This window comes from Bipolaris zeicola (assembly GCF_000523435.1).
Source record: "Bipolaris zeicola 26-R-13 unplaced genomic scaffold scaffold_50, whole genome shotgun sequence".
NCBI classification, from domain to species: Eukaryota; Fungi; Ascomycota; class Dothideomycetes; order Pleosporales; family Pleosporaceae; genus Bipolaris; species Bipolaris zeicola.
The window spans coordinates 34,046-55,835 of NW_006912099.1; the positions used below are offsets into that span (position 1 = coordinate 34,046).

A 21,790-nucleotide genomic window follows, 5' to 3' on the forward strand; every position below is an offset into this window, starting at 1 on the left:
GGGATATCACTGTTGGCAGATGACCACGCCCGTACCCGCTGCAAGCGGACTATTGATCGGAGCGTATGCGAGCCGCGAACCCATTGTCACCCCTGACATGCCCGTTGTTTTTTTTCGCGCACCCAAAGCCCAACTGCTGCAGGGCGACGACAATTCCAGCGTTCGGCGTGCGGTGGGCTCGCACGGACCGGCTAGTGCCTCGGCCCGTTCGTCCGCTTAGTCATTGGAAAAAGCTCAAGCTAGCTAAGAGGCGACCTGCCTTTCCCACCTCTCCACCACTGCACCTCCATTATGCCCAACATTGCACCCACCATCGCGAGGCAGGCCCTGCGCATTGCCTCTCGCCGCTATCCATCACCAGCCTTTGTACGCACCGCTGGTGCGGCTGCGCGTCGTCACTATGTCAGCGAGAGCAAGTCTTCACAGGCGACGGTCAATGTCGACACTGCGATCAAGCAGGAGCAGCGGGCCTATTTAGACAAGACGGGTGAGCGGCCAAGTGATGCGACAATGCCAACAACAGGCATGGGCGCGGATGCCATGATGAGCCCTAGCGCCGGTAAGATTGAATGATTTGCCCCTCGACCCCGCCTCTCATGAGACTGACAAAATTAGGCATTCTCAAGCAGGCTACGGTAATGGACCAGGGATCACGGCCCATCTACTTGGACATGCAAGCTACTACGCCCATGGACCCTCGAGTTGTAGACAAGATGATGCCATTCATGACCGGCATGTACGGCAACCCTCATTCGCGAACTCACGCCTATGGGTGGGAGACCGACACGGCCGTAGAAGAAGCTCGCGCAAACATTGCCAATCTGATTGGTGCAGACCCAAAAGAGATCATCTTCACCAGCGGTGCAACTGAAAGTAATAATATGAGTATCAAGGGCGTAGCACGATTTTTCGGGCGAAGTGGCAAGAAGAAGCACATCATCACGGCGCAGACGGAGCACAAGTGTGTGCTCGACAGCTGTAGACATTTGCAAGACGAAGGTTTTTCGGTCACTTACCTGCCAGTAGGGAGCAACGGTCTCATTGATATGGCTCAGCTCGAAGCCGCCATGCGTCCCGACACTGCTATTGTCAGTATCATGACCGTGAACAACGAGATTGGTGTGGTACAACCTGTCGAGGAGATTGGACGTCTCTGCCGATCAAAGAAGATCTTCTTCCACACTGACGCAGCGCAAGCTGTTGGAAAGATTCCCATTGATGTCAACAAGATGAACGTCGACTTGATGTCAATATCTGGACACAAGATCTACGGACCGAAAGGCATTGGCGCATGCTACGTACGACGACGACCGAGGGTCAGACTTGAGCCCATTATCAGTGGCGGTGGCCAGGAGCGCGGCCTGCGAAGTGGCACATTAGCACCTCCGCTTGCTATCGGCATGGGCGAGGCTGCGCGGATCTGCAAAGAGGAGATGGAGGTATGTATCAAGTCTTTTTGTTCTCTGTTTTACAACCACGATGATTATTTGCTTTATACATGCATGGCTTTCAGAGTGTTAGGCGGCTTCGGCCGTCGACTCGCCATGTTGACAAATGTGCAGGGGTTATGAGTTCTTTATATTGTTCATTTGTTCAAAGACATGAGAGTCGGGGACATTGGGCTGACTCTGTCTAGTATGATACCAAGCGCATCACAGCGTTATCAAATCGTCTTCTCGAAGGCTTGTTATCACTCGAGCATACCACACTGAATGGTGACCGCGAGCGACATTACCCCGGTTGCGTCAACGTATCGTTTGCGTATGTCGAGGGAGAGTCACTTCTTATGGCGCTGAAAGACATTGCTCTTTCTTCTGGAAGTGCTTGTACTTCGGCGTCGCTTGAGCCAAGCTACGTTCTTCGAGCTCTCGGCAGCAGCGATGAGAGCGCACACAGCAGTATTCGCTTTGGCATCGGCCGCTTCACGACTGATTCAGAAATCGATTACGTCTTGAACGCAGTCAAGGAGCGGGTGACGTTCTTACGAGAGCTGAGTCCGCTGTGGGAGCTTGTTCAGGAGGGTGTTGATCTCAACACGATTGAGTGGAGTCAGCATTAAGTAATTCATTCATTTTAATACCCCGGGTGGGACTTGTACAGTAGGGAGGCGCACATTCTTTTAGCGCTGGTTATGGCTACGCTCGCTGAAGCGGTGACGAGACACATGACGATTATATATTGTACTATAGTTATGCAATAGCTCTACGAATGAAATGTATCGAGCAACTTGACATTACCCCCCCATACATGGCTGAAGACGTGGATTTGAATTTCGTGTATTGTGCCTAGTACAGAGTTATGGAGGATGCAAACGCGACAGCTGGAAACCCTTGCTTATCACGAAGACTGATGACGGAAGGATTAGCTGGTCTGGGACGCGATGGCGGGTTGCCAAGGTGTTGAGGGGCAATGCTCAATGCTCCGATGATGTCTTGGAGCTCCCCAGGTCCCCACCAACCTTGCAATGGCCAGCGAGAAAGTGCTGAATTGGCTATACAGCGTCCTTGTCAATGCAAGTCAAGCCCGGCGCGTCACACCACTTGCGCTAACACGATAATAGGAATACTTGGACGTAAATCGCACTTATCACGACGCGGCCGAGGCTCTTGCCAACTACCCGTCGCTCAGCGTTCGAACTGAGCCCTACAGTTAGTCGATCTTCGAATAGAGCTTGCATAGAGGCTGACGATAGCAGCTTACGAGAATGGCGTATCAGCGCTCTTACTGCTCCTCACAGGCACGCTGCCAGTCACATTCCGTGGTGCGACGTATGGTTTTCCGGTAGCAATATGGGTGCCTCATGCCTACCCGCGAGAACCGCCTATCGTATACGTGACGCCTTCTCAGGACATGGTCTTGCGGCCTGGACAGCATGTGAGCACAGATGGGAAGGTGTACCATCCGTATCTGGCACAATGGGCGCAGTATTGGGATGTGAGTATTCATGCGCTCTGTAGGCCATGAATTAGGCGCGCATTCAGAACGTCTATGGTAGCTGACTTTTGCGTAGAAGTCAACTCTCTTCGACTTCCTAGCAGTCTTGCGCGGCGTTTTCGCGAAAGAGCCGCCTGTGCGATCGAGACAGCAGCAGCCGCAGCAAAGTGTGCCCGCGCAGCAAGCTCCTCCACCCGTACCTCCACCTCCAGCTGAATGGCGACGCGCAGCACATGGGGCGCCCATTTCTTCGCCTTCACCAGCCGTATCGAACCAAGCTCCTGCTCCTCCCCCAAAGCCACCAAAGCCTCATGAACAACAGCGGTCCACGCCTCAAACACCGCATGACAGATATTCGCAACCGCCCCCTCTACCGCCGCATCCACCCCAACAATCTCAGAGTAGATATGATGGGCCATCAAACTGGCAGCAGCAGCAACAGCAGCCGCCACCACCAGGACAACAGTATGGGCCCAGTGGACACGAGAACCGGAACATGTCGATGTCACGGCCTCAACATCCACAAGTACAGGCGCATACCTACCCTCAGCAGTCGTTCGAAACGGGAAGTCCAGTAAGCCCAATGACGCCCAATGGCCAAATAACCGCATCACACTTTCAAGGCTCGGGACCTCATCAAGTATCTCCTCTCCAACCGAGAAACCAATATCAAGGACCCCCAGCACCTCCGCAACAACAATTTACACAACCTCCTCCAGCACAGCAGCATTACCAACAGTACCCGCCAGGTTATCCTCCGCCTCAAAACCAACAATACCCACAGCAACAACAACCACAACATGTACCAAAGCCCCCAGTCGACCTTCTCGACGATTCACTAGAGGTCACACTGCCCTCACAGTCAGGCAACCAAATCCCTATACCGGTACCACCGGTGCCACCAAATCCTGAAAAAGATGCGCTTCTCCGGGCTCTCAGCCAGACGCTTGTCTCGCAAATCAACCAAACAGTTTCATCTAACATGGCTGCCATAGCACCACTTCGTGCTCAGCAAGCGGCTCTTCAAAATGCACATGCTCGATTACAGGCTGAATTAGGCGAACTACAGCAGCTCGATGCAGCGCTTGCCTCGAATGAACAGGTGTTGAAAGGTGCCATGATCGAGGCGGATCGAGTCATGGAAGATGCGAGAAGGAGGAAGGCTCCAGACGTTGATGATGTTCTAGTAGCGCCCACAGTAGTTGGGGGCCAATTGTATACTTTGACTGCAGAAGAGAAAGGCATCGCAGACGCGCTATTTGTTCTGGGACGAGCGCTTGACAAAGGGCGAATTACCCCGGATGTATTTGTCAAGGTATTTACTATTGTCCCAAGTTTTGCTCCATTGAACAGATGCTAATAGTCCACAGCAAACGCGAAGTCTTGCTCGAGAGCAGTTCTTGAAAAAGGCGCTTATCAAGAAGATTGCCAGGGGAATGGCATTGGACGAATATCAGATGCAATAAAGCCGGCTTTGGGAAAATATGGAAGACACAGAAAGGGTTTGGCAATGTTCGCTTGTCATGGTATAATGTCTTGGCTCCCCATTCCTTCATATTCAACTACAGCCTTCTAATGCTAAGACTGACTCTTGGTGGCTATACTTTTCGATTGCTCTTGGATGCTATACAATCGTGCTATAATCGAGACAGTGGAGATCAGGTCTATTGGGTCGTAACATCGCGCCTGGTTGGTTAGAGAGCGGGTGACTCATTGTCAATTGCTCAGTCATCGTCACAAGCGCAGCCATTTTACACGTTTACCTCGTAGCCGAGAGGCATGACCAGGAAATTTTCAACACGGATAGAGTGGTTTAATCAAGGCTAAATCAAGCTCATGATAGCGCGGAGCTAAGAGATGCTCCTGCATCGAATTTCAGCGGGCCTACAATGTTCCGGTGCAGCCTCAAGCTAAATTAAGCCATCCAGTACGATTTGGGATCAGGCAACCAGCGCGCTATGGACGTGGCGAGGCTGCAGGAGAAGTCTTGACCCTCTGCTGCCTGGCAACCTCTTTCCTCTTTATGCCTCGCTTTTGACCGTTGGCATCGCGCGTTCTTTTGCACATTCACTCGCTCTCATCAATATCGACACTCGTTCTTTTTTTTTCTTCTAAGTAATTGATCAATACTATCTAATAATGTCCACCTCGCAACCTCAGGTCGCCCCACCGGCAACCGGGGCACCAACCCCGTCTTCAAATACACAGGATTCTACACCCCAGCCCCCAGCAATACCATCGGAATCAGTTACCAGACCGAGTGCGAACACCAACGCGAATGTGAACCAAGATGCGCCGATCGCTGCTGCGGGTACTCCCTCACCCGGTCCGAATACGACAACTGCTGCAGCCCCACAAGCGACCACAGCTGATGAACCACTTTCATTGAACGACAAACTCAATGCTGGCGACCGATACTGGAAATTCAAGTTCGCCGTCATGGCCGTTATCATCATAACTGGCTTGGTCGGCATTGGTTGTTTTGCGTGGCTCATGACCACGCGCACCGGGGCCTCTGATTACTACATCCTCGATTCATACTGGGGTTTATGGCCCAGTCTAATCTCTTGGTCTATATCCATCGCCTGGTGCCTCATCTGCATCATTGTCTTCGTTGTGCGGAAACGTACTGTACATCCCGGTGTGCGCGTGTCGATGGAACTACTCCTATGGCTAGCCTTTATCGTCACAGCGCTCTTTGCGCTTTTCTCTCTCCAGAACATAATGGATTACGGCATGTATGGCGGTCCTGATCAATGGGGCTACGACTACTCTAGCTCCAGCTCTCATGGCGATTACGTCTTAGCGGCCAACAACACCTGGGTCTGGCAGGAAGATACGAGCTACATCACCAGTCCTCGCGATTGCACCAGCCGCTACAGCGTCTTCTCCGAGATGAACTTTAAAGACTGCGCCGAGCAAGATGCATTCGTCAACAAGCTTTGGGCCGAGAAGCCACAGCGTGCTAGGGTCAACCTGACAGGTGTCGTATGCCAGTTCTTTGGCCTAGTCCTGCACTTTGTCCTCTTCGTCTGGGCCTGTGTCGACACCCACCGCCGCAACCGCACAAAAGTCAGCAAGGACGCCGAGAAACTCGCCGCGGGAATCGTTCAGACTATGATCAACAACGGTGCTATTATACCCCCGCCAGGACAGGCACATATGCAGCCCGGCATGGGACAGAGGATGTACTATCAGGTTCCTCCTCAAGGATATCCGGTTCAGCACATGTATATGCAGCAGGTGCCAGGACAACAACAACAACAACAACCGCAATCTGCAATGCCGCAGCAGATGGGACAGCAGGGGTATATGGTGCCGATGCAGTATCATCCTGCACAACAAGGTGCTGGCGCTCCGGGTGTTGGTGTGGCGGGGCCGAGCAATGAAAAGGGTGCTGGACCGCGGTATGCGTGAGGGAAAGAGATGAGGCGTGGAGGATAACTGGTGTGAGCAATTGTGCGGACAAGATACCCCCCCGAGCGATATATAATTTAATGACATTCATCAATCATGCTTTCTTTTTTTTCGAGCTTGTTTCTTCATTTGATTCGAGATTCGCAAAATATAAATCATTGAGTGCAGGATGAGAGAAAAACACTTTATTCTTTCTATACTTGCTACGCCATATCATCCTTGACATTGAAAATCCTGAGCGAAGTATCATCACTCGCAACGGCAATCTGCTCTTGTCCCTCACCCCCTCTGCCTGGTCGCCAAACAATCTGGTTAATCGTCTTAGCAGGTAGCACCTCCTTATCCACCATAGCCACCGCAACCTGATCCAGCGCCTCGATACCCACACTGCCAATCCCCAAGTCCCCGTTTTCGGTTCCAAACGCAAAGACAACTTTCTGGCCCGCATCTTTGCGCGTGGTGTTACACGCCACAGCCGTAACAGGGGCATTTGCCGCGACCGTAGCTTTGAGGATGACTTCTGAATCGGTCATCTGCCATATCTTGACGCTCTTGTCTCTTCCGGCCGTCGTGAACGTTGGGTGATCCGCTATCGGCGTCCATGCCGCATCAAGAATCATGCGAGAATGGCCTTTCGGATTTGCGTGTTTGAGAGTTAAAAGCGATGGTGCATCAGGGCTGCGTTCCCAAATGACCCATTGGCGGTCGCGGCCTACGCTAAGCAGGTACTTGTCGTCTGGGGAGAAAGCCAGGGAAGTGACGGTGAGGGAGTGTGCTTTTAGTGGCGGTTTGACTTCGAGCCATTCTTTTGTGTCGTAGAGGCGGATCACGGCGTGGTCGATGGAACTTGCGCGGCAGGCGGTGGCGACGAGGCTGGCGTCGTGGCTGATGGCCAAGGCGGAGATTTCGTAGCCGTGGCCGTATAGTTTTTCTGTTTCGGGCCAGAGAAGGTGGCGGGCGAGGTGGTCTTCAAAGGGGGGGTGTTTGAAATCGAGGGTAGATCTGCGGATGACTGAGGCGGGGTCGATGGCTTCGCGGTCGTCGTCATCGCCGTTTTCGATGGCGTCTTCATCACTGACGGCTTGGATGGCTTTGTTTGAGAGGCCTAGGACGGGGATATTGGCGGCGTCTGGGAATGAGGCGGATTTGGACGGTTGTGTGTCGCAGAGCTTGTGGAGCATCTCTGCGACGCCTTTTGGTTCGTCAAAGACACGGAGGAGCTTCTCGTCTGCACCGGAGATGAACTGAGTATCCGAGACTGTATCGATGCAGTTGAGATCGTATCCGTGTATTTGTGGCCGTGAGAATTCGTGCCATGATGGTGACATACCGTCGCGCTTCCATTGCGAGTACAACCGTGTTGTCTGGTCAGTGCCTGTTGTGAGTAGATACGAGCCATCTCTCGACCATGACACACCCTTGACTTCACGCACATGCCCTGTAACAGCCACCTGCTGTGTCCACATATCCTCTACAGCTGAGAATGTCCACTTTCGCCAACTGCCGGTACGACCGAGAGACACTACTGTGTTGCCGTCCGGTGACCAGAGTCCAATCCAGAAACCCCCTGCGCTGCCAGTAGCGCTTGTCGAACCTTTTTGGGCACTGATCTCTCCTAACCGAGTGACACAAACCCACACACCAGAAGTAGGATCAGACTCCCAGATCGACAGAGAATTGTCTTCGGAAGTGGACAGCAGCTGTAGCTTTCCATCCCGGTGCCGCCAAGACGCTTGGTAGATCCAGTCCTCATGGCCTAACAGCAAAGCCTCGAATGTTATTGAATGTTTGGATGCAGCTGAACTAATCCAATGAGCTTTGTTCGATAGCGATTTCCCCATACCACCCAAGGCAGGGTCATTTAGCGCAGTGCTCGCAGCAGGAAGTTCGTCTCCTCGGTGAAGTCGCCAGAGACGAATATACTTGTCTTGGCTTGCAGAAGCCAGAAGAAGATCACTGTTTGAGTCTGCTGTTTCTTTGGTAAAAGCAAGTGCGCGGATCCATCCTTCGTGTCCGGTCAGTGTAGCCGAAAGCTGAAACTGGCTGTCTTGAGATACGAATATCTGGATGGTTGTACGAGTACCAGCGACAGCCAGCACGGTTGAGCTTTCATCCAATTTCGCAAGCGCTAGATTCAGGGGAAAGTATTTGGGAGAAAGCGTTATGGTCTGGACAATGTCGACATCAATTGAAGCAAAGTCTGAAGAGTGAGTGAGCCTCCAAATCTTGACAGTACCATCGGAGGATCCAGTGGCAAAGGTATTTGATCCAGGGAGTGTGGCTATCCGGGTGACAGGTTGTTGATGTTCCGATATAGTTTTCAGACATTCAAAGCGTTCATCTCTCCTGCCTCGCCATATGCGGATGGTGTTGTCGGCTGATCCACTAAGCAAGACTGAGACGTCTGATGACTGAGTAGGGAAGAACTTGACAGAATTTACAGGCTTGGTATGCCCGCTTAAGATTGCTTGTACTCCGCGAAGTGCTTCATCCTGTCTTGGTGAGCAAAGAGTACGTCATTGCTGTTGCGGACTCACTTGAGGATCCCACAGGGCAATATTATTGTCGGCGCCAAAAGCCAAGAATTGCAAACCAGCGTCATCCCAATCGGCGGCCGCGGGATTTCGGTTGCCACCCGTGGCTATGAATTCAGGAGAGACGTGCATTGTTTGCAATGGTTGTTGTGCCTGCGCGAGTACTGTACCTAGTCATCCCGCCATAAGGATTTCTCTGGCGCTAGTCTCGCTTAGGTAGTAGTGGCGGCAGACCCGTTTGCATCCTCGGCCAGAACAAGCACAACCCATCTCTGCAACACGAGCATTTCAACATTGTCAATATTTCTCTGGTTGCTGTTGTTGATAAGAATCATGTCGAGCGATGGCACTATTCCAATAACAGTCGAGTTCAGGTATATTTCAACGGCATCTTCGCAATGCGCTCCTCATTGACTCCCCTCACAGTGGAGGGCTCGAGATCCTCTTTGCCAATCAGAAGAAATACGATCTCTCACTGCCCGCCAAAGACGAATCTGGCAAGCCCACAACTGTCGCTTTTCTAGTGAGATTTCTTTGCGACAAAGTCATGAAGGACCCACGTAAAGAACTGTTCGTGCTAGACGGCACTGTGTAAGTTTAGAGGGCAAAGTAACCTCGTACGTACTAATATGTTGAATCAGACGACCTGGCATCCTGGTCCTTATTAACGAAGCGGACTGGGAACTAGAAGGGGAAGATGACTATCAAGTACAAAAAGGGGACCATGTCATGTTTGTTTCTACGCTTCATGGGGGTTGAAATGTGTGCATAGGGTGGCGGAAATACCAGTGTACCTGGGTCATGTTTGGTACATGAAAGATGTATGGCGCTGTGTAGTACATTAGAATACTCAGCGAATCCAAGATGCAAGCCAGGGCTACGAGGGAAACGCATAATCTGGCTTACATAAGGTGTCGATGCGAAGTCGTGGAAGAGGTAATGTGGCTGGTATCGAGGGCGCTAGTGCTATCGCTCTTCTACTATTCTCCTTGTCTGGATATACGTATCAGCCACATTTCCCCTGTACTACAGATGGCCGAGGATATTGGGATTGGTAGGATGCTTGGGTTCATGCCAGCGTGGTGGCTTAGCGGACCAAATAGGCAATGCATACGATGCATGGCGGACAAGCCACTGCGGCCAGTGCATTAGATTCATTCATCTATCCGAGCTCGGGCTCTGGGCTGTGCGTGCAGCGTGTCTTGCATCAGGGTCTTGGGCAGTTCCGGTGTGCAGGGATGAGTGCGACCGGTGAGGCAAAATAATGACAAGCATCAGGGGTATAGGCTTACCTGCTGGATGTGAGAACAATGCGTCGAGTCTGTTGCTTCGTATTGCCAGTAGATTGTCAAGGCATCATCAGGCCGCCACCTAGGGGGTGGACATTAACCACTGCCAAGCTATGACCACGTGACTACGTGCGAGCGTGTTCCTAACCTAACGCGTGCAATTTGTCTCTTGTTTACCCCACCATCAGCACGCTCGACAATAACGACCTTGCAGCTATCAGAACTGCAATGTCATCCGACGATGAAGACTACAAGATGGCTGTGGCAAACTCGCTTCGACATACCGATGCGGACGTCGCGCAGAATATCAAGGCAGTCTCCAGCGAGCCCATCGACCTCGTCTCGGACACGGATGACGATGACGAAGATCTCAAACGTGCTATTGCCCTATCCTTGCAAGGAGACAGCAATGATAACCATGTGCAGCCACTCAACAAGAGTATAGCGATATCTACTCCCGTTAAGCCAGGTCTCAGCTCCATGGGCATGGATCGAAAAGCCATGGAAGAAGAGCGTCTCGCAAGGCTAGGAAAGCGGAAGCGGGAGTCGTCCCCAGAGCGACCTTCGAAACAGGCATCAAAGACAATACCACTCCCTGCGTCATCTACAGACACAGCCATACGGTATCCTATGGGCGCTATCAAGCGGACATTCGCCACAAAATACCCTAGGACAGACGACATGACCATCGAGGAAGTCCTAGAAGCAGACACAGTTCGCACGGCAGTCATAAGTTCATTCATGTGGGACTCCGAATGGTTGTTCAAAAAGCTGAACCCCGTCAAGACCAAACAGGTATGGATCATGAATGCAAAAGGCAAAGACGTCCAGCAGAGATGGCAAAACGAAATAGAAGACATGGGCGTACCGAATCTGAAGATTCATTTTCCACCCATGGACGGCATGATACAAAGTATGCACAGCAAGTTCATGCTACTCTTTGGGTCGAAGAAGCTACGTATCGTAATACCAACTGCAAACATGATACAGACCGACTGGGGAGAGGTTGCGAATGACTGGCAGCCTGGTGTCATGGAAAACTCCGTCTTTCTTATCGACCTGCCCCGTAGGGGCAATGAAACGACTTCCACCAAAGAGAACATGACACGCTTTGGTCAAGAATTGATGTATTTCTTGGAGATGCAGAAAGTACCAGAGATGGTCTTGCAGGGCATCTTGAACTTTGATTTTTCACAAACCAGTCACTTAGCTTTTGTTCATTCCATGTATGATGGTTCATATGATAATCTTTGGCTTCAGCTAACACATTGTAGTGGCGGTTCACATAAAACTGAATCAGAGCATCCGACAGGCCTTCCAGGCCTCACAAGAGCCATCCAGGATTTGCGCCTTGACAAGGTAGAGCAAATGGAACTAGATTACGCCGCTTCCTCGCTTGGTGCTATCAACGATAGTTTCCTATCACGCTTGTACCTTGCAGCATGCGGACAATGCTTCGCAGCAGACACGGCCACGGTTCCTCATGTTCGTAACCATATCCGGATCTACTTCCCCACCAACGAGACGGTGGGAAAAAGTGTCGGAGGTCCCGACTGCGGTGGTATCATTTCCTTGTCGCAACAACATTATAACACAGCCACATTCCCGAGAGAGTGTCTCCGCGACTATGAGTCGCTGCGAGCAGGGATGCTATCTCATAACAAACTTCTGTTGGCACGCGGTCGTAAGAAGGACGGACGGCCGGTTGGGTGGGTTTACGTTGGGTCGGCCAACCTATCGGAATCGGCATGGGGAGGGCAAAGAGTAATCAAAAATGGCAAGATGGGCAGTCTCAACATCAGGAACTGGGAGTGTGGTGTTGTCGTGACTGTGTCAGAGGATAGGTTGGCAGGGCAGGACAAGGACAAGGACAAGGCGGTACCAATGAGTGTATTTGAAGGCACTGTGGAGATTCCCTTTCGAACTCCTGGGGATGAATATGGAGCCAGACAGCCTTGGTTCTTCAGACCAGGGTGAAGGATCATCTGGCGGTATTCGCAGTGATGGGCCTGCACGATTGGGCCGATTTGAGGCACTAGTCTTGTTAGACGGACCGGTGCTCATTGTGAAGGACAAAGTAGTAATTATCGAAGGCTCTGGACATAGGGGTTGTCTGTATCATCGCCCCTCAACTACGTCAGCAGGAGTAGCAGAAGCAGCGGTAGTGCAATAACGCAGTCCGGGGATTGTGGCTCATTTTTTTCGGACGAGGCCGTTGTGTGTCGTAATACGGAATTATGTGTCCGGGGTGTCTTGCGGCTGTGGACGGCCTAGTGCAGCAAGATGCTAGTCGTGGATCTTGTGGTGCTGGGGCTGCCGGACCAATTTCGGGTTGGTGGCGCGAACAGCGCCAGTACACCCTGGGCGCACAAGCAGACACTGGCTTGGGCAAGGTCATGGCCAACGTCCATGTACGTATGTGCTTGACGACAATGCTGCCATGACCCCCCCAACGCCGCGTCTGTCTGGACATTCAATGTGCTGCCATCGACCTTTCTCATGTCCAACATGTATGCTGCCGCCGGCATGCCTCTGATGGCTCCCGTCCACACCTTCTTCACGTCGCCAGCACGATCGCATCCAGATGCAACGCATGGCAAAGAGCTCCCGCTACACCTTGTCCATCTGATTCTCACATACGTATGCACATGTATGCCATCCGAGCCTCGCAAGAACCCATCCGCTAACCCTGACCCAAGCTCGACCATGTCGCTGACCTTGCGCGCCTTACACGCACCTCGCGCCTCCTCTATTACATGACCATGCCGCGCTTGTACGAGCATGTCACACTGCGCGCCTATTCAGAAATCCGATATGTCGATGGCAGGCCGGAAGGCTATGGTAGTGGCAGCCCCTTTGCCATGGGACTGAACACGCTCGTGTCGCGCAACTTCAACAACTACATACGCAAATTTCGCGTCCTGGGCAACTGGCGCGAGCAAGACACCGAAGACTACAGACACGGTCGTGTGCCGGACAGTAGCATGGTGCTGCAGGTTGCTATGCGGGCTGCAATCGACCGCATGACCAGTCTCGACAGCTTTGCGTACGTTGGCGCCTTCACGCCCCCCTCTCCCTCCGACTCCTTTGCTTTGCTAATGCATTTCCAGCTGGGAACTTAACACTCCACCACTGCACACTATCTACCAGGGTCTCGTGAGTAGACCTACGTTGGCCTCGCTGACCATCAGGTGCCAACTGCGACGTACGCCACGCCCCACTACCATCATCCCCCCGCTGCTCAGCCTCCAGACCTTGGTTGTCTACGATATAGACCCTCTCTGTTATCCCGATGATATCTCGCTACTTTTGCTCGGCTCCAAAAAGCTTGAAAACATCACTCTGCATTGGAGCCCACGCATGCGCGCCGAGGGCGAAGAATCCGTCAATTTGTTGTCCATATTTGGTCGCTGTATAGCTGCCAAATACTCATTGCCAGTCAAGCGCGTTACCTTGTATAACTTGTACTCTCGCTACCCCTCCGAAGACATGTACGACGTCTTCAGTCGGGAGACTAGGACTGAGATGACAATTATCAATTGTGGAGGTTCTTCTGATCCTCTTACTGTCTTCGTTGACAATTCGTGGAAGGCGACCCCTGGCAATTTATATGCACCCAACCTCAAGATGATTCGTACCGACGATACAGATACCGCCATGGCTAAATCACTAAGCAGCTGCAAGGGCATCGAACGTGTCTATTTCATCGCAAGTAGGCGAAACGACTCCTTGTATTCAAAGGCGAACAGTTGCACTGCGACACCCACAACGCCATCCCACCTGACACCCAGTATGAGTAGCGGCTCTGCGAGTGCCAACGGTACACCCACTCATGGGTCCGAGGTTCGTACACGAAATGTTGCAAGCGAGTACATTGCTGCTATCCAGACCAATCATCGTACAATCCGCCACCTGCTCCTTTCTGATCGATGGATCTTATCCGAGGATACTCTATTTAGGCTTTGCCAATCGTGTCCAAATCTAGAGCAGTTTGGTTTTGCTGGCTCTGTCCCACCGCTTCAGTCCCTGCGTCAAATCTTTGCCCTTATCCCCAAGCTTTGGGCAATCCGTTTTTTGGTCCGACCAAACACGGACCCCAATGAAAAACCCGACATGATGGATCCGGACACTCACGCTTTCGCACTCGGAACAGAGTTTTGGCGGCCGGAGTACAAAAATGTCAAATATATTGGTTTTGGGGAAAACTTGGTGTTCAAGCTTGGTGGAGTATACTTTCCACCAAACAGCAAAGAGTCGAGCAATGGAGTTGAAGACAAGAGCGTAAAGGCAAAACTGGCTGGGCCAATAAGAAAATTCGAAATAGTAAGCAGGGAAAGTGTCAAGCATATTGAGATTTGGGGCATGGATACCACCGAGTTCGATCCTGAATCCCCTTGAAAATAATCCTTCGACGAAACTTCAAACACAGTTGGAGATGTTTCACAAATAAGCTTATATCAGCGGCGGTGAGCGACAACGCGACCACACACCACACTGATACTGCAAGTCTTATGAACAAACCGCTATGTCACAGACTACCGTACATACCATGGAGTCAATGTGACAACAAAGCAGAAGATCCTCCGGGCTCGCGCGGGACGAATTCCATAAGATTCGGTGCTTCCGTTTTCTTCACGACGTTTGCCCACTATTAGCCAACCTCAATCGTTTGACGTAACATCATTAAAGAGCGTTGCGTGCAAGATAGCCACCATAGACGCATTCGCTCCACTGTATACGATTTGGTCCTGCTTTTACTATAGCATAAACACGCTGTAGCAAAGCGAGACACATCGCTTCGTGCCAGCCTGTGGAAAGTCTCTCCGCTCGACCTTTACATTGTCTCAACATTACGTGTGTCATCATGTTTTTACCTTTTTCTTTCGCCACTTCTTCATGATTCTGGCAAATTGTTAGTTTCGTTATCATCTGCCACGGAGCCATGGCAAGCAATCCAAAAGTACTAATGTTTGTCTTCCCTCATTGATCCACGCAACTCGCCCGACCGAATGGATGAGACATGTAGCATGTCCCTCTCTTGTATATCAATTCGGGGCACTCTCCCTTTTTGGTCACCAACACAGATTACAAACGCCTTGCAACATGGGTCACAGCGTAACCATCCCAACTACGGTACACATCGCTAGCGATTTTGCCAACAAATATCTTATCATCAATGAAGCTGGACAAGGTAACTGCGGGAAAGTGCTTTTCTGCGTTTCCGCTTCATCTGCCTCAAATGAGCCAAAAGACTCAAGGCAAAGCACAGCTGTTGTCGCTGTCAAGACGGCGCAAATCGGATCATTGGGCCTCGGCCTTGCCCAGGAGATTCTGGCTCTCCAACGTATCCAGAGCCTCCTCACTGGTAGTCAGGTAGAGCAACAACTGCCGGCTCTGGTCAACTATAATCTACCAGCAGCAGAACCGAGATCACACTGGCTCGCCATAAATGCTATCCAAGGCTTCAACCTCGTCCAACTAATCAAAGCACTCATCCTCTCAGCTCCAGTTTGCAGTCCAAAAAACTCCCTCCCACATAATACCACATCTACCCCAACACTCCCCGCAACCCTCATGCTACACATCACGCAGCAACTCGTTCAAACCGTCGCATGGCTCCACACCACCGCCAACATCGCCCACGGCGACATTTTTAGCGGAAACATTATGCTCGACATCTCCCGCTGTAGCTTCTCTACCAACCCCGTCATTCTACCCTCCCTCGTCCTCATCGATTTCGACGGCGCAACCCTCGCCCCCAACGACATACTACGCGCAGCAGATCGTTCATCCGTGTATGAATTCCTCTTCTCACTGGGTGAGATCGGCGGGTTATTTAACCATGCTATTACATCGCAAGATGAAACGGGGTTCTAAGGCGAGTTGATGCAGGTGCTTATTGAGAATAGGTTAGATCGGGGTGTGCGTGCTAGTACAATGGGGTTTAAGGAGTTTTGCGCCAAGTTTGAGGGGGAGATGGTGAGGCGGGTGGAGAGTGGGGTAGATGTAGATGTGGAGAAGGCAAGGGAGTTGGTTGAGCGGGTTGTGGCGATGAGTGAGGTTGAGTTTCCGGGGGAGGAAGTGGTTAAGGAGGTTTTGGAGCGGGGTAGGGGTTTGAAATAGATGGGATACTCGTGCGCCTTAGACTTTTATAGAGGATGAAGTGGTGGGAAATACCCAGGTCCGGGGGGATATGCGGCAGATAGTCAATGGAATGGTCGTCTTATGAAGCTTAGGTATTCTCACAGCAGTGTACTAATACGGAGAGAGGAGTTCGAGATGTAGGAGTTATACTAGTAGAATGATTAAAATGAAATATGGGAAATCGGATGTCCTTTCTGTAGTACAAGACACCTCACTCTTATACTAGAGCTTGGTCAACAGTTTCGACCAAAGCTGCTCACAACCCTGTGTATTAGTATTATAAAAGAAACAAACAGAAGTGAACAGGCTTCTATCGACCGCCTACGATCGGGAAGCGGAACTAGTCCAAACCGGGAGCTCATACCTCAAGGCTTACAGAAGGTCACCACATATCGTCTTTATCTTATTTTCTGCACAGCTAATGTGCAACTTCCGACCTGGAAGTGCATTTTCTGACCATCAGAAAAAAAAGACTTACCTTATGTGGGTCTGTCTAGACTGCCGTATAATGGATCCGAGGGGTTCCGGACTGTGACGTCGCCTTCTCGGACCGGACCGAACCCTTTCCCGGCCATGACTAGCTCCACTCATGTCTCGTTGAATAAGCAAAGGCAGTGTGTCCCGGCTATATGTATTTCTAAGGCCTTTACTGATCCTAGACTTGATCGAGTGCGGATGAAGCGGGGATGGTTGACTCCGCGATAGGTGGTGAGGACGAAGTGCCTAGTATGCATGGGTAGGTTTCATCGGGATAGCGGTTCTGCCTAGTGGGGTTAGAAGAACACGATGTTCACTACGGGATACCCGGTGGATCAAAATTGTCAGACTCTACGTCGGTTAGTACTTTACTAAATTTGACAATAAGGTAGAAAGTCAGCTACTTGAGAGATGCACAACCCTACCGCGATATTATACTTATCTCAATCTTTTACATATATCATCTTTGCGATGTACCAGTGTGATATTCACAGGCAAGAAAAACTTAGAAAGGCGCGAGTGGTTAGTGCCACTGACCGGAGGAAGTATGACCTGTCTTGGATTCTCGCATTTTTTGTCGACTGGATAGGAGGTGACCGCGACAGTTTCCATAATCATACTAGTACTAAGGGTATTATCGGGGCTGTTAAGGTCACACCAAGGGCCGGTCCGAAAGAAACAAGGGTACATCCTATATTCTCGTCTTTTCTTCCAATGATATTATGAACATGAGACTTACAGCTTATCAAATTAGATGAAGATATGCCTATACCCTTTTCTATACTCTTTTCGAAATAAAATACGCACTAACAAAATTTGTACGTACGTACTATTGGTGGTTCAGCGCGTACGGACGTTTTGGCTCCTGTGAATCCGTAACACAGATCGTAGATCAGATTAGTAAGTTGTATACTGTATAGGCTATATGGATGTAAGAGACAGCGTTGTAGAGTCTTGCTTACACATAAAATTGAATGCTGGTCAGGCCGCCAGCTATATAATAGAGTCTGACAATGGTAAAGAAACATTATTCTCAAGCAAGGCAATCTCCACTCCTAGGAGCCAACTTCTCAACGCCGGTATATCTGCAGCAGCTCGAGTTGGTCTCGTCAGTTCGACACGACTCAATACTTGACTTTTTTCATACAAACCAACGCCACTAGCATGGATCCGAAGACAGCGGTCGGAGTTCCACAGTTTCTGCAGATGACGGGCGTCGCTGTCTTCATCTTTGCAGCATATGCCATATGGCCCGTAATACAGCGCAAATGGTATCTTGCAAAGTTTCCCAGTATGAACGAATATGGAACGGGGGAGAAGTATCGGCAAACGTATCTCTCATCAGCAAGAGAGATTTATGAAAAGGGATATACCAAAGTAACATCATCTCGCACTCGCACTCGCACAAAGCTAGACACTGACAATATTCCAGTTCAAGAACTCTTGTTACGCACTCATGAACGAACAAGGTATATTGGCTCTCTCTCTAAAAGCACACATTTACCCACTACTCACGTGTTCGCAGGTATACCTACCGTCGTCATTCCTGCAAGCCTCCTGCCAGAACTACGAAAACTTCCCGAAGACGTTCTCAGCCGCAGAGAGGCTATATCCCAAGCAAGTTAATTCACTCTCATGGTAAACAATATAGTTAACCGCCTGCAGCTAATGGAGATTGATCACACACGCATGGACCCTGGTAGCCCGACTCCCACCAATTCTGTCAAAGCTGATCTTACGCCAGCGCTAGGTGGGTCTTAAGAAATAATGCTCAAAAGTTAGTGTCGCTAACGCCGTTAATAGCCCGGCTGAACCCGACCATCTGCAATGAGGTTGATGATGGACTAACAGAACTAATGCCGCCATGCAAAGACTGGACCGAAGTCAAGATCTTCGACACACTAACCCTCCTCATCGCAAAGGTCTCCGGTCGTGTCTTCGTCGGTCCAGAAGTGTGTCAAGATCCCGAATACATTGATACCGCAGCCAACTACACATTAGAATTCATGAACGCCGTCCATTCCGTCAAGGCGTTACGACCGTGGCTAAAGCCCTACCTGGGTCCGCGCACACTAGAAGTCAAGAAGCTCCGCCAACGCGAGAAGCTCGCTGAAAAGATACTAAGACCCCTCATCGAAGACAGAATCCAGAGAAAGGCCAACGACCCTAGCTGGAAGGAGCCAGATGACTTGGTCCAGTGGATGCTTAACAGGAGAAACGAACAGGAATCCGTCAAAGACCTTGTCCAGTATCAACTCACCATGATATTCGCTGCAATCCACACAACAACTGCAACCGCCACTAGCATCTTGTACACCCTCGCTGTCACACCGCAATACATCGAGCCCCTCCGCGAGGAAATCCGCAGCGTCCTGCCCGCCGACGGCGCCATCACATTCCGCGCACTACAGCAAATGGAAAAACTTGACAGCTACATCAAAGAAGTCATGCGCGTTTCCCCCGCGTTCCTCAGTAAGTCCTCCCTTAAACCTCCTTCCCCTTTTAACCTTCTTCACTCCCCAAAAAAGAAACTAACGCAACCCTTCTTTTCTTTTTTGCTACAGCATCCTTCGTCCGCTATGCAAAACAAGGCTTCACACTAAGTACCGGCGCATACATACCCGCAGGCGTCTACATCGAAGCCCCCGCCTTTTCCATCTACAACGACGCGCAGTTTTACGCATCCCCAGAAAACTTCGACGGGTTCAGGTCGTATAGGATAAGGAGGGGGAGTGGGAAAGCGCAGGATATTGCGCGGAACCAGAGTGTTACGAGTAATGAGACGAATTTGAATTTTGGGTATGGGAGACATGCGTGTCCTGGTAGGTTTTTTGCTGTGAATGAGATTAAGATGGTTATGGCGCGTGTGTTGTTGCAGTATGATGTTAAGATGCCGGGGGGGAAGATGGATATGTATTCTCCGGTTGAGTGGGGTACGCATAGTAATCCGGATGCAAGCAAGACGCTTTTGTTGAGGAAGGTTGAAGTCTAGAGTTAAAATTTCTTGATAGAGAGATATGTATAATTTTACTCCACCACTACTACATCAACACATCCAATCCCTCATCATGCACCTTAAGACTGCGCTCCTTTTCCAAAAACATTTCCTGCTCAACCCTGCTCTTCTCCACGTCGACGAAGAAGTACAGAAACGCACAGCTGGCCAGACTCAACGAGAACAAGAAGTAGAACGGACTACTGTTGTTTCCCGTATCATCAATAATCGCACTACTCACCAGCGGCCCAATGAACGCGCTCGTCTTGCCTACAATCGAGAACAGGCTGAAGAACAAAAACTCCTTGCCGCGTGGTGTGACTTCAGAAATCATTGTTTGTGAGTAGCTGTACCACGGACACACGAGAAGACCGTAGAAGGCCTGGTACACCCAGACCTCCCATTTGTTGTGGAAACCGAAGCGTTGGGTCCATATGCCGATCATGCCCCAGCCATCCAGCAAGACAATGCAAATAGCCACGACCATGAACATTGTCTTTGTCGAAAGCCCGTACGACTTTTGTATATGCCAGAATGCGCCGATACCGACAGCCTGGGCAGCGATGCCGACAATGAGCAGGTAGGTCAACTGGAGGCTGTTGTAGGCGACGATTTCGTTTTGCAAGGTGCCAATTACTGTGACGGTGGTGTTGAGGCTGTCGCCGAGAAGGAAGTAGCCTGCAAGATATGCGAGACTCTGTCGCAATTGCCAGATCTGCTGCGAGGCATAAATAAGCTGCTTGAAACCTGCTATGATAATGTTGCTGCGCCCTGGATCTTGGCCTGGACGCCGCTTTTCGAGAATGAACCAGGGGATCGCGCAGAGGATCCAGACACCCGTTGCAAACGCGATGAGTACGGAAAGACCCCAGTTGTTGTTTGCCGCGCTGTCGTTGACGTGGAGCGCAAACATTATGCCCACGATGACGGCGAGGATAAGGATCTCGAAGACCGATTGGGTGTAGAATGCTACGTTGGACAGCTCGTTTCGCTTCATCATATCGGCGAACTCGTACTCTGCACGGTCAATCTTTCCTTCTGCAAACTCTTCGGCCTTGATACGCAGATCTTTGGTGTTGCGCGCGAGGCCAGGGAATGCAGCGGTCCAGAAAGTGATGGTGGTCTGGTACGCAATGAGTCCGACAATGTAGAGTCCTACGCCAATGTGCCATTTGTCTTCGGTATGGACGCCCAGCCAGCCGAATCCAATGCCAAATGCGATTATCGAGAGTACGATGAGGATGTTTGGACGCCAGGTGCCGAAGTCTGCGAAAGAGCCTAGGATCAAGAAAATAACGACCTGGATAGCGAAACTTATGCCGTTGCACAAAAGAACAATCGAGTTGATGCTGCGATCCCGACCCATGAAGAAGAGAGTTTCAGAGTCGCCGGCAGCCAGATACATGAGGTTTTGAAAGGCCGTAGGACCAAAGTTGAAAAGTGTCAATCCGTTGTCTCCGACATAGTAACTAATGGCCAATTGTTAGAAGGGTTCGACACAGCCAGTACATGGCGCGGTAACAATGGTTTCCAGAGAGGCGTATACCTACCAATAATACGCCCAAATTTCCCATCGCGAAGTTTCGTAGCGCTCGTCGAATTGGTCGGGCGCGACTGGTGTATCGGCCTCAACAGGGACGTCCACAGCACCTTTAATCGGGTCATCACCTGGCGCGCTGAGTGGCGCAAGGCCCGGCTCGTTGGATGCCATGATCGGAGGACTCTTACAACGAGGAAGAGCGGCCCTGGGAACAGTAAGAAAGGCTGCGAGACTAAATGTCGCGCAACCTAGGTCTTTTTCTATGCCGCACCGGTATTCCGCTAAGCACCCACCCTAGTCATTCGTCACGCCCCGTGGGCCGGAGATAGCATGGCTCGTTGATAAGAGAATGCATGGGGTTGGAAATGTGCGGCAAGCTGCAAAGCCGGGAGAAACAGGCCTGTCACCTAAGGACTTTGCGCGATGCATCCGGTGTATGATTGGGGCGAATACGATCAAG

At 50.9% G+C, this 21,790-nt stretch overlaps 10 protein-coding genes across 10 annotated transcripts; 8 read left to right on the plus strand and 2 right to left on the minus strand.

The window, feature by feature from the left end:
- Positions 1-291: 291 nt before the first annotated feature.
- COCCADRAFT_92874 (uncharacterized protein) lies at positions 292-2,059 on the plus strand (the record flags this gene model as incomplete). The annotated part of the gene is made up of 3 exons (XM_007712823.1): positions 292-559; positions 616-1,439; positions 1,637-2,059. The coding sequence occupies 3 exons, from the start codon at positions 292-294 to the stop codon at positions 2,057-2,059; spliced, it is 1,515 nt and encodes a 504-aa protein (XP_007711013.1).
- A 405-nt stretch (positions 2,060-2,464) lies between these two features.
- COCCADRAFT_35704 (uncharacterized protein) lies at positions 2,465-4,400 on the plus strand (the record flags this gene model as incomplete). Its single annotated transcript, XM_007712824.1, has 5 exons — positions 2,465-2,530; positions 2,561-2,648; positions 2,696-2,934; positions 3,011-4,249; positions 4,305-4,400. The coding sequence occupies 5 exons, from the start codon at positions 2,465-2,467 to the stop codon at positions 4,398-4,400; spliced, it is 1,728 nt and encodes a 575-aa protein (XP_007711014.1).
- Positions 4,401-5,073: 673 nt separating this feature from the next.
- Positions 5,074-6,351, plus strand: COCCADRAFT_35705 (uncharacterized protein; the record flags this gene model as incomplete). Its single annotated transcript, XM_007712825.1, has 1 exon — positions 5,074-6,351. One exon carries the CDS (start codon positions 5,074-5,076, stop codon positions 6,349-6,351), a length of 1,278 nt encoding a protein of 425 aa, XP_007711015.1.
- Positions 6,352-6,554: 203 nt separating this feature from the next.
- COCCADRAFT_25229 (uncharacterized protein) lies at positions 6,555-9,017 on the minus strand (the record flags this gene model as incomplete). The annotated part of the gene is made up of 2 exons (XM_007712804.1): positions 6,555-8,843; positions 8,889-9,017. 2 exons carry the CDS (start codon positions 9,015-9,017, stop codon positions 6,555-6,557), a joined length of 2,418 nt encoding a protein of 805 aa, XP_007710994.1.
- Positions 9,018-9,218: 201 nt separating this feature from the next.
- On the plus strand, positions 9,219-9,644 carry COCCADRAFT_92870 (uncharacterized protein; the record flags this gene model as incomplete). Its single annotated transcript, XM_007712826.1, has 3 exons — positions 9,219-9,259; positions 9,312-9,476; positions 9,527-9,644. The coding sequence occupies 3 exons, from the start codon at positions 9,219-9,221 to the stop codon at positions 9,642-9,644; spliced, it is 324 nt and encodes a 107-aa protein (XP_007711016.1).
- A 758-nt stretch (positions 9,645-10,402) lies between these two features.
- COCCADRAFT_92869 (uncharacterized protein) lies at positions 10,403-12,151 on the plus strand (the record flags this gene model as incomplete). Its single annotated transcript, XM_007712827.1, has 2 exons — positions 10,403-11,400; positions 11,449-12,151. 2 exons carry the CDS (start codon positions 10,403-10,405, stop codon positions 12,149-12,151), a joined length of 1,701 nt encoding a protein of 566 aa, XP_007711017.1.
- Positions 12,152-12,682: 531 nt separating this feature from the next.
- Positions 12,683-14,572, plus strand: COCCADRAFT_3982 (uncharacterized protein; the record flags this gene model as incomplete). The annotated part of the gene is made up of 3 exons (XM_007712797.1): positions 12,683-12,814; positions 12,874-13,220; positions 13,285-14,572. The coding sequence occupies 3 exons, from the start codon at positions 12,683-12,685 to the stop codon at positions 14,570-14,572; spliced, it is 1,767 nt and encodes a 588-aa protein (XP_007710987.1).
- Positions 14,573-15,277: 705 nt separating this feature from the next.
- On the plus strand, positions 15,278-16,297 carry COCCADRAFT_35709 (uncharacterized protein; the record flags this gene model as incomplete). Its single annotated transcript, XM_007712828.1, has 2 exons — positions 15,278-15,992; positions 16,053-16,297. 2 exons carry the CDS (start codon positions 15,278-15,280, stop codon positions 16,295-16,297), a joined length of 960 nt encoding a protein of 319 aa, XP_007711018.1.
- A 1,662-nt stretch (positions 16,298-17,959) lies between these two features.
- Positions 17,960-19,787, plus strand: COCCADRAFT_35710 (uncharacterized protein; the record flags this gene model as incomplete). The annotated part of the gene is made up of 6 exons (XM_007712829.1): positions 17,960-18,172; positions 18,228-18,264; positions 18,321-18,412; positions 18,461-18,545; positions 18,599-19,267; positions 19,360-19,787. The coding sequence occupies 6 exons, from the start codon at positions 17,960-17,962 to the stop codon at positions 19,785-19,787; spliced, it is 1,524 nt and encodes a 507-aa protein (XP_007711019.1).
- Positions 19,788-19,836: 49 nt separating this feature from the next.
- COCCADRAFT_92880 (uncharacterized protein) lies at positions 19,837-21,501 on the minus strand (the record flags this gene model as incomplete). Its single annotated transcript, XM_007712830.1, has 2 exons — positions 19,837-21,259; positions 21,341-21,501. 2 exons carry the CDS (start codon positions 21,499-21,501, stop codon positions 19,837-19,839), a joined length of 1,584 nt encoding a protein of 527 aa, XP_007711020.1.
- Between the last annotated feature and the right edge of the window lie 289 nt (positions 21,502-21,790).